General features: G+C 36.3%; 1 protein-coding gene and 1 long non-coding RNA gene across 5 annotated transcripts; both read right to left on the bottom strand.

Annotated features, from left to right (window-relative positions):
- Positions 1-1,009: 1,009 nt before the first annotated feature.
- Positions 1,010-9,978, bottom strand: LOC121266279 (cellulose synthase A catalytic subunit 3 [UDP-forming]-like). Of its 3 annotated transcripts, none has more exons than XM_041170061.1 (14): positions 9,666-9,978; positions 8,836-9,044; positions 8,511-8,743; positions 8,308-8,425; positions 8,035-8,191; positions 5,824-6,090; positions 5,378-5,723; positions 5,141-5,278; positions 4,521-4,646; positions 4,226-4,438; positions 3,798-4,062; positions 3,439-3,641; positions 2,592-2,942; positions 1,010-1,901 (listed from the first exon to the last, which is right to left on the bottom strand). In XM_041170061.1, exons 2-14 carry the CDS (start codon positions 9,011-9,013, stop codon positions 1,317-1,319), a joined length of 3,180 nt encoding a protein of 1,059 aa, XP_041025995.1. In that variant the 5' UTR covers positions 9,014-9,044; positions 9,666-9,978; the 3' UTR covers positions 1,010-1,316. The 3 variants fall into 3 exon arrangements, with proteins under 3 accessions (XP_041025995.1, XP_041025994.1, XP_041025996.1); XM_041170060.1 differs by having other exon boundaries at positions 8,836-9,031; XM_041170062.1 differs by lacking the exon at positions 9,666-9,978 and having other exon boundaries at positions 8,511-8,765; positions 8,836-8,972.
- Positions 9,979-11,039: 1,061 nt separating this feature from the next.
- Positions 11,040-15,058, bottom strand: LOC121266280. Of its 2 annotated transcripts, none has more exons than XR_005940767.1 (2): positions 11,961-15,058; positions 11,040-11,227 (listed from the first exon to the last, which is right to left on the bottom strand). It is a non-coding gene; the product is annotated as an uncharacterized LOC121266280 (long non-coding RNA). The 2 variants fall into 2 exon arrangements; XR_005940768.1 differs by having other exon boundaries at positions 13,028-15,058.
- Between the last annotated feature and the right edge of the window lie 3,019 nt (positions 15,059-18,077).

Here is an 18,077-nt window from a genome sequence, read left to right as displayed (position 1 = left end):
TGCAGTAGCAGATTGAGAAATTCTTGGAGACTGAAATAATGCTATGATAACTATATATTTTTGAAATAATAACTTCCAGCAAATTTATCAACTTAGGGAATATCACAAATTACAGATACGCAAAACATTAGAAACTCAATTATTTAAGGAGATTCAAGGCTAAAGTTGAAAACTTAGTAAAACTCGTGATCGGCCACTGCATGTTAGATTCCTTAGGCACGTAAACAACCATTTCGCTGGAAAAAAAAAAAAGGTACAAAACTCGAACGATGCTTTTCAAAAGCTATAGTCTTCATTGCCAAACTTTCTTGTCCTCTGTCCTCTGTTACTGTATTTTTTAAAGGGTGGGGGGGTGCTTTTGAAGCACTAACCGTTGCCAATTCCTTTTTCTCAGAAAAGATAAGACATGCGGGTAGGACACCATAATGAAATTCGACCGATAACAGTACATTATAATATTCAGCCACTTTAAAAAGATTTTTGAGTGTTTGATGAAATGTCTGTCACCCAGCTTTACCACTGTTCTTCGTCTTTAATAGGTTTTGCAGATTTAAGTTAATACTCACATTTAACTGTTCATTATATGCGAGTTTATTGCATTCCTCCACTATTTATTGATCAAAAGATATGAAGTGTCATCTGCAGTGAAAATCCGAGGTGGTTGACTTAAATCCATTACTTTAAGCCCGGTTTGGTTGACAGACTCAATGAGATCAACTCAGTTCAATCTAATTTTAAGCTGACTCTAATATCCAAACACTCAACTCTCAAATTATTAAACTCGTCTCAATTCAAAATCTTTTTACACGTGAAACTCACAACCTTTTTCAATTCAATACTTATTTACATGTGGGATCTACAACCTTTTTCAACTTCTCATAAATACATCTAAACTTATCTTAACATCTAAACACATTTAAACTCATTTTAAGTGGATTTCATAAAACTCATTCTATCATCTTAACTCACTACTATTCATAAATAACTCAACTCAATATCCAAACGCAAATTGAAGAGAGAAGTCCAGTGCCCATTCTCTGTGATTAACCGACTTACAATACATAAATAAATAAATTATTTGTTTAACAATCAGATAAATAAATAAACAATAAAAAAAAAAAAAAAGCAAAACAATAATGTATTGAACACATAATTTACTTCGCAAAAACTTCAAGACTCCAACTCAAGTATGACACAAGCAAAAGCCAAAAAGCAGCTTCCTTTGAAGATTTTGCCAGCTGCATCCATACAAAATCTTCACATTTTTCTTCTGCAGCGTACCGAAATGTTTCCTTATCCCGCCAACATCTCACTCTCTAACAGTTAATTCCACACAGTTCAACATCCGGGCCAGTCACCTGGGTTGTAAAAGGATCAATTCGAACCCAGAGCAAGGAGAAGATAGAGGCAAGTAGAACTGACCACACAACAACAATTGTGGGTGTTCGGTTCTGGCGTCCCATCAGACCCTTAAGGAAAGGATAGAGATGAACAATCACCCAGAAAGCAAAAAATAGCTTCCCAAAGAGAGGACCCCAAGATTGGTACCCACTGTTAATGGCATAGGAGATTCCAGCAACAACCCCAACCAGGTTGATTATTAGGAGAGTAGTTGGTGGGATGAGCAAAGTCGTCCATTTGAACATATACAGCTCAGCAAAATCGCCATCTTCATCTGAAGCTTTGGAAGTGACGGTGAAATTGGTATCAATTCCAGCAAGGACCTTAAGCAGGCCCTGAACAACAGCAAATAGATGAGCTGATACACCTCCAATAACCCAGAACTGTTCATTTCTCCACCATTCATCAATCCCAACACCACTCCATCTCATTTCCAGTATACCAGTGGCAAAGATGGAAAGAAAGAGGGATATGAACCAGATACTGGCAATGTTACTAATCTGCAGTCAGAAAAGACAACACACCACAGAAGACAAATCAGGGCACTAAGCGTCAGCTGACATGTAAAGATAAATATTTACGGCTGGCAAATTATTGGATTGACATGCTAGAAACTGTCAAATGAATTGATAGAAAGAGTGTGTGTTATAACTAAATGTTGCATAGCTCTTTTAGTAGAAAATGAAGATATAGCCATTAAAAATTATGGAAGTAAAAGACTTTCTCTTGAGTCCATCCTTTTAACTACGACTAGGAAAAAAAAAAAATCTGTTTTGAGGTAATTCATTCACCTCCTTATGTGGCTGCTGTTTGGAAGATGGTTCATTTATGTCTCATGCGGTGCATTTGGCTTGGAAGGATAGAGAGGAGCTTTGAAGATAGGGAACATTCTATGGATGAGCTTAGAACCCTTTTCTTTCACACCTTATTTCTTTGGTTTTCTGCTATCGTAATCAACGGAACTAGCATTCATGATTTTCTTGCATCATTTTCTAGTTCCTAGATTGTAATTAGGTGTTTTCTTGTGTATACTTGCTACGAACTTGGGCAACACCTTTCATTGTGTTTCAATAAAATTTTACTTACCTATATAAAAAAAAAGGCATGCCTCCTTTTCAATTGAACAAGTTCCATGGCACTATCCAGATAATACATTAGATGGCGAAAAACAATAATTCAATTGCATTTACCTGTGGAATAATGAACTTTCCCGTGAGAAGACAGACTGCTGGCAATGTACAATAGGCAAGAAGAGGAATGGCTGTGACTGGATATATAGTGGTGTTCACATATGCAAATCTCTCCAGCCACTTTAGCCTTCCACCATAACCATACCATATAGGGCAGTGCCGGCTTAGAAGAATTTCAACAGAACCCAGAGCCCAGCGGAGCACTTGGTTCAGACGGTCAGAAAGGTTAATAGGAGCGGATCCTTTAAAGGCAGGAGGTTGTGGCATGCAATAGATCGATCTCCAACCTCGGGCATGCATTTTGAACCCCGTAAGGATATCCTCAGTAACAGAACCATAGATCCATCCAATCTGCACAAACAACACCAATGCATTTGTTAGAAACTTAATAGCCCAGCAAATTATACGAGTAGAAACGCCTGGTTTGTTTTCATAACACTTCTCAACTCATCTCATCTCATCTAATCATTACAATTTTCCCAAATTCCCACACAAAATAAAATAAACCATTCAACTTTTTCAAATCTCAAAACAAAAATAGTACTAAAAAAATATATTCTAACAATATTTTATTCAATTTTCAACTTTAATCTCAACTCATCTCATCTCATATCATCTGCGAAAACAAACCAGTAAATTTGCAAGGACATCGTTCTCTAGTGATCAGAACAGATACTCTCTAAAAATTCTTCTGCAAGCACTTCAGAGAATCTGGTTTTCATTATAAATGGCAAGCACTTGCTTCCAGTCATGTGTACTCAGTCCATATATAAAAAAACAAACTACCTCAGTTGCTCGCTGCAGAACTGGAAACAAAGTAATGGTGAAAAAGGACAAGGCAACCTACTTCTCTTCCCCAGTCAGTCGGGTCTTCATATCCACAGCTTATGACATGAATGGCTTCTTTGAGGAGGGATTCTGGAGTGGCAGACTGTGGAACACCACCATTTTCCATCAGTGTTGAAGCAACAAAAGTAGCAGATTGACCAAACCTTTTCTCTAGGCTCATTTGTGACATGAGCAGTGATTTCTCATCATCAAATCCAGTACCTATACACAAAAATGTACTGAGGAGATAAGTGTCTCGCCTAAATGTAAACAGAACCAAAGATCACAACATTAAACTGTCATTAATTTCAGATATTGGCATGACACATATAGCAGTATAAGAGATATGGGGAAGAATAATAGAAATCAAATTTTTACCTTCCACTCCTTCTTCTATATCTTCTAGATTGTAGATTGGCACAGTTGGGTCAACATGCTTGCCTGATTTTTTCTTATTTGAGTTCTTTCCACTTGATCCGGAACTCCTCTTCCTTGATCCACCAAAGCATCTAGAGATCATGCCTGCTTTCTTGTGCTTAGGCTTGAGAGGAGGCTCATAGCCATACAATGCTGTTCTGTTGAAAACACACCCTGTACCCACATATACAGGGCCTTGGATGCCATCCAAGCCTCTTAAATTGATCTAAAATCCTCACAAAAAAAAAAAAAGATATTAAAATGATGATCCAGAAGAACCTGAAAAACAAACTATATAATACCAATAATGAAAAAAGTATGTTTCATGATATAACAGTATTACAATGAGAACAGATGTTCCTGGTTGAAGATTGCTAAACCGGACTTACATCAAAGAAAACAGTATTACGATTGGCATATCGATCATTCTTATCAATCCCATCAAATCTCTGTGGGAATTGAACATAACACACTGTTTTCCCGAGGTTAGGATCCATTAAGAAACACATAGCTTCACGTAGTGCCTTACTGTTGTTTATGTAATGGTCACAATCAAGATTCAACAAGAAGGGCCCATTAGTGAGAACTGCGGATACACGAACCTGCATGAGTAGTTCACACAAGATCAAAGCAAGTAAATGCCTCAACAAAAAGAGCTTCAAAGTCCTATGTGTGTCTACTTACAAGTGCATTCATAGCACCAGCCTTCTTATGATGTTGGAAACCGGGACGCTTCTCACGAGATACATAGACTAGCCGCGGAAGCTCATTACCCTCACTGTCAAGTCCTCCACTATGTCCTAAGAAAACCTGACAATCATGAAGAAACAACAAAATAAGTCCTAACTGCATTTATTGGGAAGGGAGAAAAGAAAAGGGAAAAAATTAAAGCAGCCTTCCCTATGACCTAAAAAATGACTGAGCATATTACAGAGGATTTCCAACATAAAAAGAAAATCCAACATGAACAAGCACTGTATGTAATCTGTAATCACAATACATTAGGCAAGAAAGAAAAGCCAAACCCCCCCCCTCCCCCCCAAAAAAAAAAAAAAAACAAGAAGAAAACCCATAAAGCTGGAATTCAATATGTTGTTTTAGCAATTATGCACATGCTCATTGCCACACCAACATCATTATGTTTGGGTGGGTAGACTCATAATAGGTAACTTGCAGATCAAGATCTCCTAAGGATGGAGAGAAGTATCTTGAATGCCATTAACAATGCACTTAGCGCTCAGAAAAGCAATATTCTTCTTTTTTTCTGGACAATAAACACATAGCTCTGCATCAAAAAGACAAACCTGGATCATCCCTGGATGATCTTTGGTGTTATTTCCGGGCCAAGGTGTACCATCTTGCATGAACCATCCTTCATCAGGAATCTTTTGTGCCTTTACCACTAGCCCATTGATACGAACTTTGAACTCTTCATATTCTCTCTGCAATACAATTAATGGCGGATTTGCAATAAGAACGTATTATAAACACTAAATCAAAGATCGATCAAAACATTCAAGTGAAACTCGAGCCTTCCTGACCTTCATAGCTCTGCGAGCTTTGACAAATGATGGATGAACCTTGTCCTTTAAGTAGTCAATTTTCTGTGCAAAGTACCATTCAGGTGCTCTAGGTTCAATGCTGTATTTCTTGCAGAAAGGAACCCATTTTCTCGCAAATTCTGACGTTTCAGACAAAGCTTCAAATGACAACATAGCAGCTCCATCATCTGAAACATAGCAAGATACTTTGTCCACTGGATAGTCTACTGCAAGAATGGATAAGACAGTATTGGCTGTGACAAGTGGGGGCTCCTTTAAGGGGTCAACTGTACTGACAAAAATGTCAACCGCAGCCAATTGAGATGGCTCCCCTTCTCGGTCATATCTGTGAACCATTAAAGAAATTAAATTTTGGATTTTAAAGGATTGAGAAACCTTAAAGAAATTGGAAACTTTCAGAAGATAATAAGACTGGTAAAAACTACCTTAAAGCTAGCCTGTCAAGATATGTCTCACGGTTCACAGGAAGCCACTTAGGGAATTGATCCAATATCCATGATATTGCAAACCATATCTCACAAATCACAGATACTAACCACAAAGCATAAGCATTGGGAACTGGATTTGTTATACGGTAGTGCAGGAAAATACTAAGAATAATAAGCCGCAGAACTATGACCATCCTGTAAGGGTTGATCCTAGAGGAAGGAATAGAAACCTTCCTTGATAGAGGCTGGCGGGCTTCATCATTTCTGCATTAGAAATCAGTTTAAGTTAAAAAAAATTATCAACAAAATTATCAGCAATTGCTCTACATCAAGTATGCATAAATCTGAACACAGGAAATCATTTACACAAAGACTATCTCCCATGCATACTCAATTAGATAAGTCAATGAACATTTTGTTAAGCAGAGGAAGAAGAATGAGTGGTCTCAATTTACTTATCAAAAAAAAAAAAAAAAAGAATAAGTGGCCTCAATTTTTTTTAATCAAAACAAAAGCTATACCATTTCACCACACACTTTTTAGAGTAAAAACCACGTCCATAGCTGCAGTTTTAAACACAACTTTAAATCATTGTGTATAGTTTGCACCTCCACCATTGTGTTAAATCTGATCCCATAATGAGCCAAAAAAGCTGTAATGAATCCCAGATATAAGACTCAGATTTGAAGAGTGTTTAGCCTTTTGAAACCACATCAAAACCTGAGACATCCAAGATTGATCGGGATAGAACCTAAGGCCCCACAAATTAGAAAAACATTTCCAAACATGAGAAGCGAAAACATCATTACTTAGTACACGATAAATAGACTCCTCCCCAGGTTAATCACAGCAATCACATTTAGATATAAGGGATGGCCATAATGAACATCTTTCACAATGGATTCTGATCAAAATAACATAGACTTTTCAACTATTGTGCATAGCATAAGTTACCTGAGAAGCAGATCTGTATTTATCTGTTTGTAAAAGAAAAATTTATCAATCCAACTTTTTTCTTCGAAAAGACATAATGTTTTCTCATTCAGTGATTATTTCCCTCACCTATGATTCCAAGCCTACAGCCAATCTAGATATCTCAAAGGAAATAAATTAATTTAATCTTGATTTGCATTTATACATGTTTGTGCAAGCATACAAAGCGCTGGATGGGAGCCAGAGAAGAGGCAAGTAGAGTGGCACTTGAGAGTTGAGACTTCAATCTTATGTATTAGATGAAGTACAGAGTGGGACCTGAGATCGTAATCTCATGTAGTTTAATCGCACAAAACAGATACAAGTAACTTATGATGTAAATGAATAAAGAATGCTGCTAAGCAATTAACAAAGATGTGCTGGATTGTGGAATTTACTAGAGATGTGCAGGATTGGGAAGTTTGTGAAGTTTCAGAATTATTAGGAAGATTATACGAGATAAAGCTTGATCAAAACAGGGAGGACAGTTTACTGTGGGTGCATACAGTTAATTCCAGATTTTCAGTGAGTTCTTTTTACAAGGCATTAACCAGTCATGGGGTCAAAGATTATCCGTGGAAATGTATTTGGAGAGCCAAGGTGCCTAGTAAGGTTGCTTTCTTCTGCTGGCTGGCGTCTCTTGGGAAAATACTAACCATTGACAACTTGAGGAAGAGAGGTTTTCAGGTGGCTGAATGGTGTTTTATGCGTAAGAAGGAAGGTGAATCTATTGATCATCTTTTCCTTCATTGTGAGGTGGCGACATCTTTGTGGAATGAGATTTTTGCAAAGATTGGCATTTTATGGGTGATGCCTATGCATGTGGTGGATTTCTTTGCATGCTGGCCAGGTATTGAGGGGAGAAGTAACAACACTGCTGTGATGAAGATGATCCCCCTGTGCTTACTTTGGTGTTTATGGTTAGAAAGGAACGGGAGGTGCTTTGATAATTGTGAACGTTCTATAGGGGAACTTAGGGGTTTCCCCTTAGTACTTTAAGCTTTTGGTTGAAGAATCTTGTAAGGAACAGGAATGATTGTAATGTTTTGCTTTAGTTGTTTTCTGCTTTAGCTTGTAAGTAGGTGTTCTCATTTGTATACATCATGTGTACTTGGGTTATGCATATTTACTTTGAATAAAATTTCTCTTATTAATTATAAAAAAAAAAAATTAACAAAGACCCAACCCATATACAAGGGGCGAAAAAATTTGTACCCCACCAAGGATGAAACTTACAGTAAAGAATCATCCAAAAGCACATCAGTGCTAGCATCAAAATCTCCACCACCCCTGCCTTCAGATGGTGCATTACCAACACTCATTGGAACTACGTTCTTCTCCTGCTTCATCTTCCAACCATCAATTCTCTCTTTCCAAGCTACACTGCCTGACCCTGAGAATCTAGATAAGGTTAGCTACCTCAGTGCTGAGATCAAAATTTGAATCAAATAAAGAAACACACAGTAAAGAGAATCTTAAATAAGAAAAAGATTTGGGAGAGGCAAATACGTGAACGATTGCCATCCACTACAAAAGGAAGTGGATCTATATGCTTTCCTCTGATGCCACTTTCAGGAGATGCCATGGAAAGGCGCTCTGGAGAAGCAGCTGACAGCTCCCCAGAAACCTGAAGTATCAAGACAATGTTTCAGTATATAGTTTTACCAATCAATAAAAAGTTCAAGACATGGACAACTGGTCAATCAACTTACAGAACGTCCATTTGTGAGCAGGGGAATATGATTAAGAGAAACCGCTTTATCATAATCAGGGGGTGCAACATCCTCCCCTTTACCATAGCTCATGTCCCAATTATGTATTGTTTGTTCTTTCTTATTATGGCTCCTATCTTGAACCCCCAACTTATAACTTGAACCATTCACAGCATTTGCCTCATCATTGACATCAGCATCTTCCGCCTCTTCCCCTTGAATCGGAGGGCTCCCTAGAGGTTAAGAAGAACAAACCTGCATCACTTTTCTGATAGTCATTAACATCTGAGTGAGAAAAATGCAACGACAGTTAAGTCAAACTAACCTTTGTGCCACTTGTATTTGGTCTTGCATTGAGGGCATGACTGATTACCGTCTTTCCTCTCATACTCATAACAGGGGCGGCAGACAGGGAACGTACAAACAGCACAAGCAACAAAGGGATCGCCATCCACAGTCGTGCCAACAGTGTCACTACAGATCTGGCAGACCTCAGCGCCCATGGGTTTTGTAGATTTTGGCTGCAGGACTCAACTATCAGATGTGAATTCTGTCACTATATCTTTAGTAAATCAAATATTTACATGTACTGTTGAATCCTATAGACCAATGAAGTAACACGATACACAATGCAGAAAGCACAGAAATGCTTGGAGCAAATATGATGCAAACATTCCAATGCAGCTCGGAGAAACTAAAACAGATGGTGCCAAGAAAAACGAACTTCTATCAAATAAAAATCTATTATTCGTCCGAACCAAAAAATTTTATCAAAGAGAGTGGAATGGGACTACAGATGTGATCCAACATCAGAAAGTTTGAGATTTTAAGAAAGATAAAATATATATTTTGGATGCCGAACTATTACTCTCGGTTTAGATCCATAGAAAGAATCATAAAAGCAAAAAGATAAATCGAGCTTCACAACACCCCTCCCCCTTCCCCCAACTTGGAGAAATTTCCCTTCTTTTCCTCCGTCCCAAGATCCAAATATGGCATGATGAACAAAATTAACAATCCAAATCATCTATCACATTACGCATTGCATGGACCATTTGATCATAGGCCTTCATTTTATATTGCCAAGTAAACAAGACATCCAAAAATACACAGAACAGCAAAATGTGGCATGAATATCAAAGACGTAGCACTAACCTCCATGTTTTCTTACTCAAAAGCTAGTTGATCCTCAGTCAAATCCAATCCAAAAACAGCAATATTTAGAAACACTCGATAATATTTCATTAACACTCAAACTTTAGTTTCACTTGATGTCATTCTTCACTACAGGCGGAATTGTGAGAGACTGTAAGATAGCTAATCGCTGAAAAGATTTCGACAATGAGATTATGAGAGACAGACCGCTCCAGCTACAACCGGAGGGTAAGTAGCACCGACAACGAGACGGAGAAAGCGAAAGACTCAGATCCAATCGACAGCTGCGAAGACCAATTATATGTTGATATTTTGGTGGATTTTTATGTTTTTTGTTTAGGTGATCAGATCTTGACACGTCCGCTCCGGTATCGCGTGGCTATATACTGGTAGAGTTACTAGTTCCACTGGATCACGCGTACCGGAGGGGTCTTTGACACTTTTCCCTGCTGTGCTCGACAAGATACCGACAAGGTGTTTTGACTTCTGAGTGTGGATTGTGGATTACGTTACTCAGGGCTCAGAACATGGGCTTACAGAGTCGGGTTGGGCTTTGCTTGTACTGGATTGAGGTTTGCTTGACATGATTACGGTACTCCGGTTATGAATTATGATCAGCTTGTGAGCCGAGTGAACATGTACCTTTCCATTTGTAGAAATATCTAGATGCTAGGAGCTAGGACTCATTTTATACAATGAAAAATGATATTTATATTTATTATTTAATTCACATAATCATTGGCAGCTATTTTCAATAATAGAACTTTTAAATTTAAGATTCAAAATTCGAATTAAAAAGGAGATCGCCTATAATATTACATTAAGAATGATAAGTATATGTAACCAGTAACACTATTCCTATATAAATTTATACTATAAAATGACTTGATCCAAAACATATGATAATCATGTGAAAATGTCATTTTTTAAAGAAATGAAATTGAGTTTAACAGGGCAAAGAATAGTGAAGCTCATTCGGCCACCATATGGGGTCGATGGATTGCCCAATCTACGCACCCATCGGTGGCTAGACGACCATCACCGACAGGCCTATAGACCTCCCATCCACAGTTTACAAAAAAAACACAGGCAAAAGAGTCTTTCCATAAAAAATTCTTAAATATTAAAATAATATGGCGAAGCAGTTTTTCTCCCTCACCTTGAATCCAATAAAGAAAATCTAGAGACGAAAACAAAAAAGAAATAAGTAAATAAATTAAAATGTCACATCGCCAAAACAATAAACATAAAAAATAAGAGAAATATTCTACCTATAATGAGATTACAAAATGCAAATTTACAAATTGTCTTTGTATTTGAAGTAATACGTCAAATTGTAAAATTATTTTATTATAAAATATATCAAATCATATAAAATCATATTAATTTATAAATTTATTTTTATATAATCTCTTTATATAATATTTCTTAAAAATAAATAGTATCTTCGCATTCCATCACGTGATTGAATTGAATTCGTCTTGAAAGAGTTCCTTCAGTTGGCGACAACATCGCAGAACGACGGCCCGCTTTGTTTTCTTAGGCCAGAAGAAGTGAGGTATCTGTGTCATAGAAAACGTAATTTATCATTAGTTCCAACACACATAATTTAATGGGAAATCCGATAGCCTATGTTAGTGATCAACAGTGGCGGTGGTCAAGATGTAAAGAACAAAAAGATGCCATCATTTTCTGGTGCTGATGGCAACACTAGGTATTGTTTAAAAATAGATCTCATTTCAAAATTATCATTTCATCTCATTTCTAAACATATTTTAAATTCAAATATTTTCAAAATAATTATTACAAATTTTTCAAACTTTTAAACAAAAAATAAAAAACAATTAAACTTTTTCAAATCTCAAAATAAAATTAATATTATAAAATTATATTCTAATAATATTTTAATTTTATAATAATTTTTATTCAAAAAAACGATAAACATTTTGAGGATAATGAACGCTATTCGGAAGAGTTTAGGAATTTTATATGGAAGACTTTATTTATGTGGGCCATTGCTTTAGATATGAATGGTCTCCGCAGCTTCCATGATTTCTTTGTAACTATTTTTAGTTCCTAAATAGGTGTATCCACATGTATACTTCCAATGTACCTGAACTATACCTACTCTTTTAAAAATAAAATATCTTATTACTTATAAAAAAAAAATATTTCTTTTTCATTTTTCAAAATCTAAAAAATACTCAACTCAAACTATCTCACTACCATTCACAAACTATCTTATTATTATTCATAAAATTTTTATCTCATCTCACTCTCCAAATGAGCCCTAACCTTGGAAGTCCGCATAACTTTAATCTAAAGCAACACCTTGAAACAGTTTCTAAGTTTCATTTTTCTTCAAGACTACTTTCTGCCTTTCTGGGCACGATTCATTCTCTCCTCAGAATGGCAATCCTATCATATCCTTTCAACTAAAACCATGACTCATCATTAAAGGTCTCCAATCATCCTGCAAGTTAGCAAGCTCTAGTTTCTTTCCGCAAATGGATCCCAATGATGTCTTTCTACCAAGAGACATGTCAGATAGATCTGGGACCCTCCAACATCTCTTTTAATCTTTAAATCATCTATCCCCACTTCCCATATTTGCAGAAAACCACGACATGAGATGAAGTCAAGAAAAGGAAATGACAAATGCAGAATTGACAGAGAGTATTGACCACAACCAACCCTTTAAATTACCACCCACGGCCATTTTACAACAATGACATTGGCAAAATAAACTGATCCCATGTTTGTAAGTCCATCCATGGTCCTTTTTATAGGGAAACCCAAATCAGAACGTCATACACTTTTCAACGTCAAGCTTGCAAATGACCCCAGGGAGTCCGCTAATCTGTACAATGCCTATAGCAGCAAAGGCTGTATTTAAAACCAACCACATAAACATAGGGGTGGAAACTGACCTCTGCAATTCGGTCAATCCAAGCACCACACTGACCTCAGTCAGTGGACAAAATCAAAACCAAAATATGCGCACTCATGCAGAAAGTACACACACCCACACGTACCATCTTCTATTAACAGTATAATAGTATTTTATAATCAAGGGCACCACAAGTGCATGTGCCAGACAAACCCCCTCCCTCCCCCCCCCCCCCCCCCCCCCAAAAAAAAAAAAACCTATTTGTAGAGCCATGTATACTTTCTTAACAGTCCATAAATTCACTTAGGTAAATAAAGTACTAAATGCATATGGCAGATCTGCCCCACCAAGTAAACAAAACTCCTACAACGATTAAGTGCACCAGAAAAGTAAAATGGTTCCTGCTCCAAATGAATGTAAGTAATTTGAGAACATTTGTTTCTCAGTAATCAGAAAGTAAGAGAACGTAAACCTGGCTTTACAAAAGGAAAATTTGTTAAAAGTGACATAGCTTCTATTCTGTCTTGCTTACATCAACGCAATAGAATACTGCAAAAATGTTAAGGAATTAACCATTAAAATTGCACCCCTGCATCAGATACTAAATAATACTTCAGTGCTGTGTCTGACTTGAAGGGCTGAGCTCGTCTTGCCTTTTATCTATATTCATAAGAAAAAGATCATAGGCAAATGGATTACAGGATCAAAAGGTGGATATCGTCAAGGATGCTTATAATACATAACAATATGTTGGGTGCGTAACATGGAATTCCAAATCAAACCCCCTTTTATTGTCTGAGCACATAACAATAATGCATTAACAGAGTAGATATTATTCTCAGCCTCATATAGCAGTATGTTAATCTCAGCAGCGCACCTGCCTGCAGAGCAAGAGGTCATGAATTAGGCTCCCATGACAATTGAACTGTCCCCATCTTTTATATTTGTTCACTAAAGGATGGCCTCATTAATCAGAAAGCATCTAGATATGTATTCATAGACGTTCACAATACATGAGAAGACATTTCAGCATTTCCATACATTATAAGCACTCTGAACAGTTGAACCATAAAACTTCACAAGTATTTTGAAGCACCTGAGCAGTATATAAACAAGAAAAGATTTATACTAGTTAACATAAAAGGTCACATTCAGTGAACTAATGCAACTAAATCATGCCTCCAAGCAAATTAAACAGATGACACTGAATCTTCGTATCAAGATCCAAAACTGTTTGATACTGCCTTTAGCTAACCGCATTCAATCTATTTGATTATTCAATAATTAATTTCATATATTCATCTTGAATGCAGAATACACGTGCGTAACTAGCCTGAATTAATAACGTAGACTAGAGATTTCATAATAAATATAAATCAATTCCTCAATGACATTAAGACTAGGAGACAAATTATACTAAATCTGATCTTAATATGAATAGAATTTTAAAGAAAGGTTAAGGTAGATGTTTTGTATATTAAAAATTACCTAAACTTCAGGCTCCCCCTTGACAAATTTGAATGAGAGTTGATATATGCTTTCCAAAAAACTTCATTGATCATGGTCTTTTTCCTTTACGCTGTCTACTGCAATGACTGAATTGGTGGATATCAAAATTCTTTTATGACATCGCTCAATTTTCAAAACAAATAACAGAAAAAGCTAATCGCCCATCCTTCTCTAGTTTTAAAATTATTAAATACAATTCAAAAGATCACATTATCCAATCCAGTCACTCTATAGACAAAAGGAAAGAAGACCGAAATTGATATTTTTGGGAAACAAAGGTTTTATGTTATATGTGCAATTTTTCAAAAGACGAACTTAAAATCTAGAAGATTTTTCAAGCGCAAACATATTTTTTTTCAAGCACAAACATATATTCTCCCCTCAGAGGTCAATATTGGTTTTCCTTTTCTTGACCATGCATCATGTGACCAAGTAAACAGACAGTATAAAACTTGTGGAACTAATAAAATTAAATGAAGGTGTCATCCCCAAAATAATTACATAACACGAATTCTGAAAGATAAGAAGCTCAAATTTCAAATAGAGGAATGCATTCGTAAAACAATGGAGGGTGTCTAGTTAAATAAAACAAGAATCCTGATAAGGAAGCGAGGGAAGACGAAAAAAAAAAGTGCACTGTCAATGCAAGTAGAACTACAATCAGCAGAGTCAACTAATCTAATTAACCAGCACTTAGCGACGCTCTACAAAGCATGCACGAAGAGTTCAATGGCGAAAAAACTGTCAAGCATTTCAGAGATGGAAAGCCCCCTCTATCTTATCAAGAGGCAGTTAAGCTCCGTGAGGATGCGGAGCTGCTATGCAAAGGAATGCTTCAGATAACCTTTTTGTTCTGGCCAAGAAAATGGGTTCCCTTTTCCTTTCCTATAGTTTCTCATCGATCAAACATAAAACAAAATCAACCAGAATAATTCATAATTCTGGTGCAATAAAATAAACATAGAACGAAAGCAATAAAAATTCATAATTCCAACTTATCAAAAAAAAAAATTCATAATTCCAACTAAACTCAATTTAAAGATGGACAGGATACATACGACCTCAAGTCTTACCAAGCTCAACAAACAAAATAACATAAAATTAACTAAAAGCGACGATTCAAGTATCCTTGAATAAATCGTGGAACCTCTGACTCCGAAGCTCAAAAGTCTGAGAAAAACGATAAAAAGTGGAGTCCATATCCTCCATGTCTCAGATCCACAGAATTAAGATATTTAAAATATCTCTGAAAAATATTAGGGTTTTCTTTTTAACCCGATTCCAAGAATAGGCCAGCAAAATCCTCAGATTTCCGATCAAACCCCCGTCTCATTCTCGAAGTCAGACACACAGAAACCCTCTTATCGGCTGTTATCATTCCCACGCCACCAAAGGAGAATCACAACCCTGACAAATGAGCCCGCGGTCGCCTACCTTCTTTGCTGAAATAAAACCCTAACAAAAATCAAAGCTAGTAATCCCGAAAATAAAATAACAAGAACGGAGCAAACATTTGTGTGCAAAATGACTTCTAATTTAAAAATAAGATTAAAAGAAAAAATCAAAATAAAAAACAAATCTTTTCAATTCTTCTCACCTTAAAATGTAAAAGATAGATGACCGATTTATTTGTCAGAATTGTAATTCTCCTTCGCCAACACTGAAATAACGATAATAATCGATAAATAAGGTCATTCAATATGTTTAACAAAGAGAATGAGAAGAAAAAGATCGATTCAAGTTTTCTCGAGAGATTTTTGCATTGGAAGATTACATAATATAGATCTAGAAAGAAAGATTAAGGAGGTGGGATCCAATGCACACTTGTCCTCTGACCAGTGGATGAACCTGATATATTTTAAAGAATAATGATATATACAATATTCAAATATATAAATATGGGTAGATCTTAAAAAAGAATAAAAATAAAAAATAAAAAAGAAAGGTGAATTTCACCATAAAAAAAGTGTGAATAATTTTTTTTAGTAAGATCTATTTTTTTATAAAAAAAATTATGGATTTGAGATTTACTCCTGACATTACGAACTTTTCTCTAAAATTCTTAACCCATTTTTTATAAAAAAATAAATAGTAATATAATTATTTTATAGCTCTATAATTAAAATAAATTTTTTTAATATTTTATTAAATAGTTGTGCAAAAGTTATGTATTAGCCACTTTACCATTTCTATTTTATTCTGCCCACAACTGATTATCTATTTTTTATACTTTTCTTTTATCATATTTTCTATATCTTTATATTTAACAATATCTTTCCTATCGATTATTTTGATCTTAAATAGGCATTATGTTCTAACTACATACCCTCCATGTCTCAGATCTGCAAGGTAAAAGTAAAATCGAAATCTCTCTATAAAAATCAGACCGTCTCTTTCTAAAAAACTCTCTCTTCCAAATTCAATTGGGGGGAAGGAGAGTTTTGGCTCCTTCTTCCTCTTCTACTCTTCCCTCTCCTTGCTGACCCATTTGTCTCCGGTGGATTTGTTTGATTTTTTTGGTTTTTTTCTTTTCAGATTTCGATCGAATAAGTGAGGGTAGCTAGTTCAAGATTTTCCGGTAACCATTGTTCGACACGCACACCAACAAGAGAAGCCTCACCTGCCGATCTTGTTGTCGACCAGATTGGGCACCATTCAAAGCGGCACATTGTGCCAACACGCGGTTTTAAAGGAAACGCGGGGGACACTCAACCACTGCGATTCATCTTCCGTCGACGCCATGCTCGACAGCTCAGGGCCCAGTTACTCTGGCAACGTCTTGACCGACCAATCGGGCATGCACGCGCCACCGCTGCCTGCCCTTTTGTTTCCTGTTTATGTTTTGTTGGTATTGTTTGGTGGTTTCCATTTTTTATATTTCTGACTTTATGTCAGTGTGTTTTTGTTAGTATTTGTTTGTCGGTGTTATTTGTAAGAAAAATAAAGTGAAATAGACTATTGGACGTATGTCCATAGCAATGTTGGTTCCTCCCTCCCCCGATTAAGAGGATGGGCGTAGTGTTTACTTCTCCTCCTTTGGTGGATGGAGTTTGGATGCGGGTTGGTTCTACCTCTATTTTATACAGAGATTGACACTCTCTCTTTTGAGAGTTTTTGAAGTTCAGACAATGCCGTCGCAAAGATATTTGTGTACGGAAATCTTACAACAGGAATTTAGTTTGGCTTGTAATTTTGAGTCGCAAATGTAACTTCTTTATGGAATGAAATAATGTCTATTTTCTATAAAAAAAAAAAATAATAATCCAAATATTGAAGCTAAGTTCAAGATTATTGTTTTTTTTTAAGATTATTTTTTAGGAAAAACCTTAAAACCGGTCGAGTGTTAGTTTTCTTTTTACACCCACCAATAAAAAACAAGCACGTGGAAGACTTGTAGAAATTACGGTGGGGTAGGCATCCAAGTAAACTCACATCTCTTTTCCATCTTTCCTCCTCCCCACGTAACCCTTTTTCTCTCTCGAATTTATTCTTCTCCTCTCCCCTAAATTTTTTCTGGTTTGCGATGAATGAACTGGTTTTTAATAATGGGAACGCACACTCTGCACCCTAACAAAACTGGTTTATGGAGAGTTTGGTTTGCAATGCTACACATGATAAAAATATATATATATATATATTACATGGAAATTGAAACCGACATCGATTTTAGGGCAGAACTGTAATATCTGAAGAACAAGGTTTTAGGACACACTTTTCTCAGCATCCAAACATAAATTTAAAGGCAATGAAATTAGATAGAAATGCAGACAATAGCCTCACAAATCTCTCGTCGATGGCCACAACTCTCTTGGACCTTGAGGAGAGAAACAATCGGAGGAGGGAGGGAGAGAAAACGCAGCAAGGTTCTTGGTTACAGGTCACGATTTTGGGCTGAAATTAATTTCTAGAGGGAGAGAAAGAGAGCGACGGAGGGAGAGAGAAAGAGAGGGGGAAAGATCTGGAAAAAAAAAATTATTTGTGTGCGAGTTTAGGCTATCTGAAGTTATATTCCC

Source organism: Juglans microcarpa x Juglans regia, chromosome 5D (assembly GCF_004785595.1).
Source record: "Juglans microcarpa x Juglans regia isolate MS1-56 chromosome 5D, Jm3101_v1.0, whole genome shotgun sequence".
Lineage (NCBI taxonomy): Eukaryota > Viridiplantae > Streptophyta > Magnoliopsida > Fagales > Juglandaceae > Juglans > Juglans microcarpa x Juglans regia.
The sequence above is the reverse complement of the archived record's forward strand: the minus strand, read 5'-3'. Positions and strand labels throughout refer to the sequence as shown.

Excerpts from the sequence above, each read along its gene's own strand:
- LOC121266279 (XM_041170060.1), bottom strand. Across the intron at positions 8,426-8,510 it reads TGCTCACAAATGGACGTTCT|GTTTCTGGGGAGCTGTCAGC; the intron begins GTAAGTTGATTG and ends TTGATACTTCAG. Across the intron at positions 6,091-8,034 it reads CTTTTGGATGATTCTTTACT|AAATGATGAAGCCCGCCAGC; the intron begins GTAAGTTTCATC and ends TTTCTAATGCAG.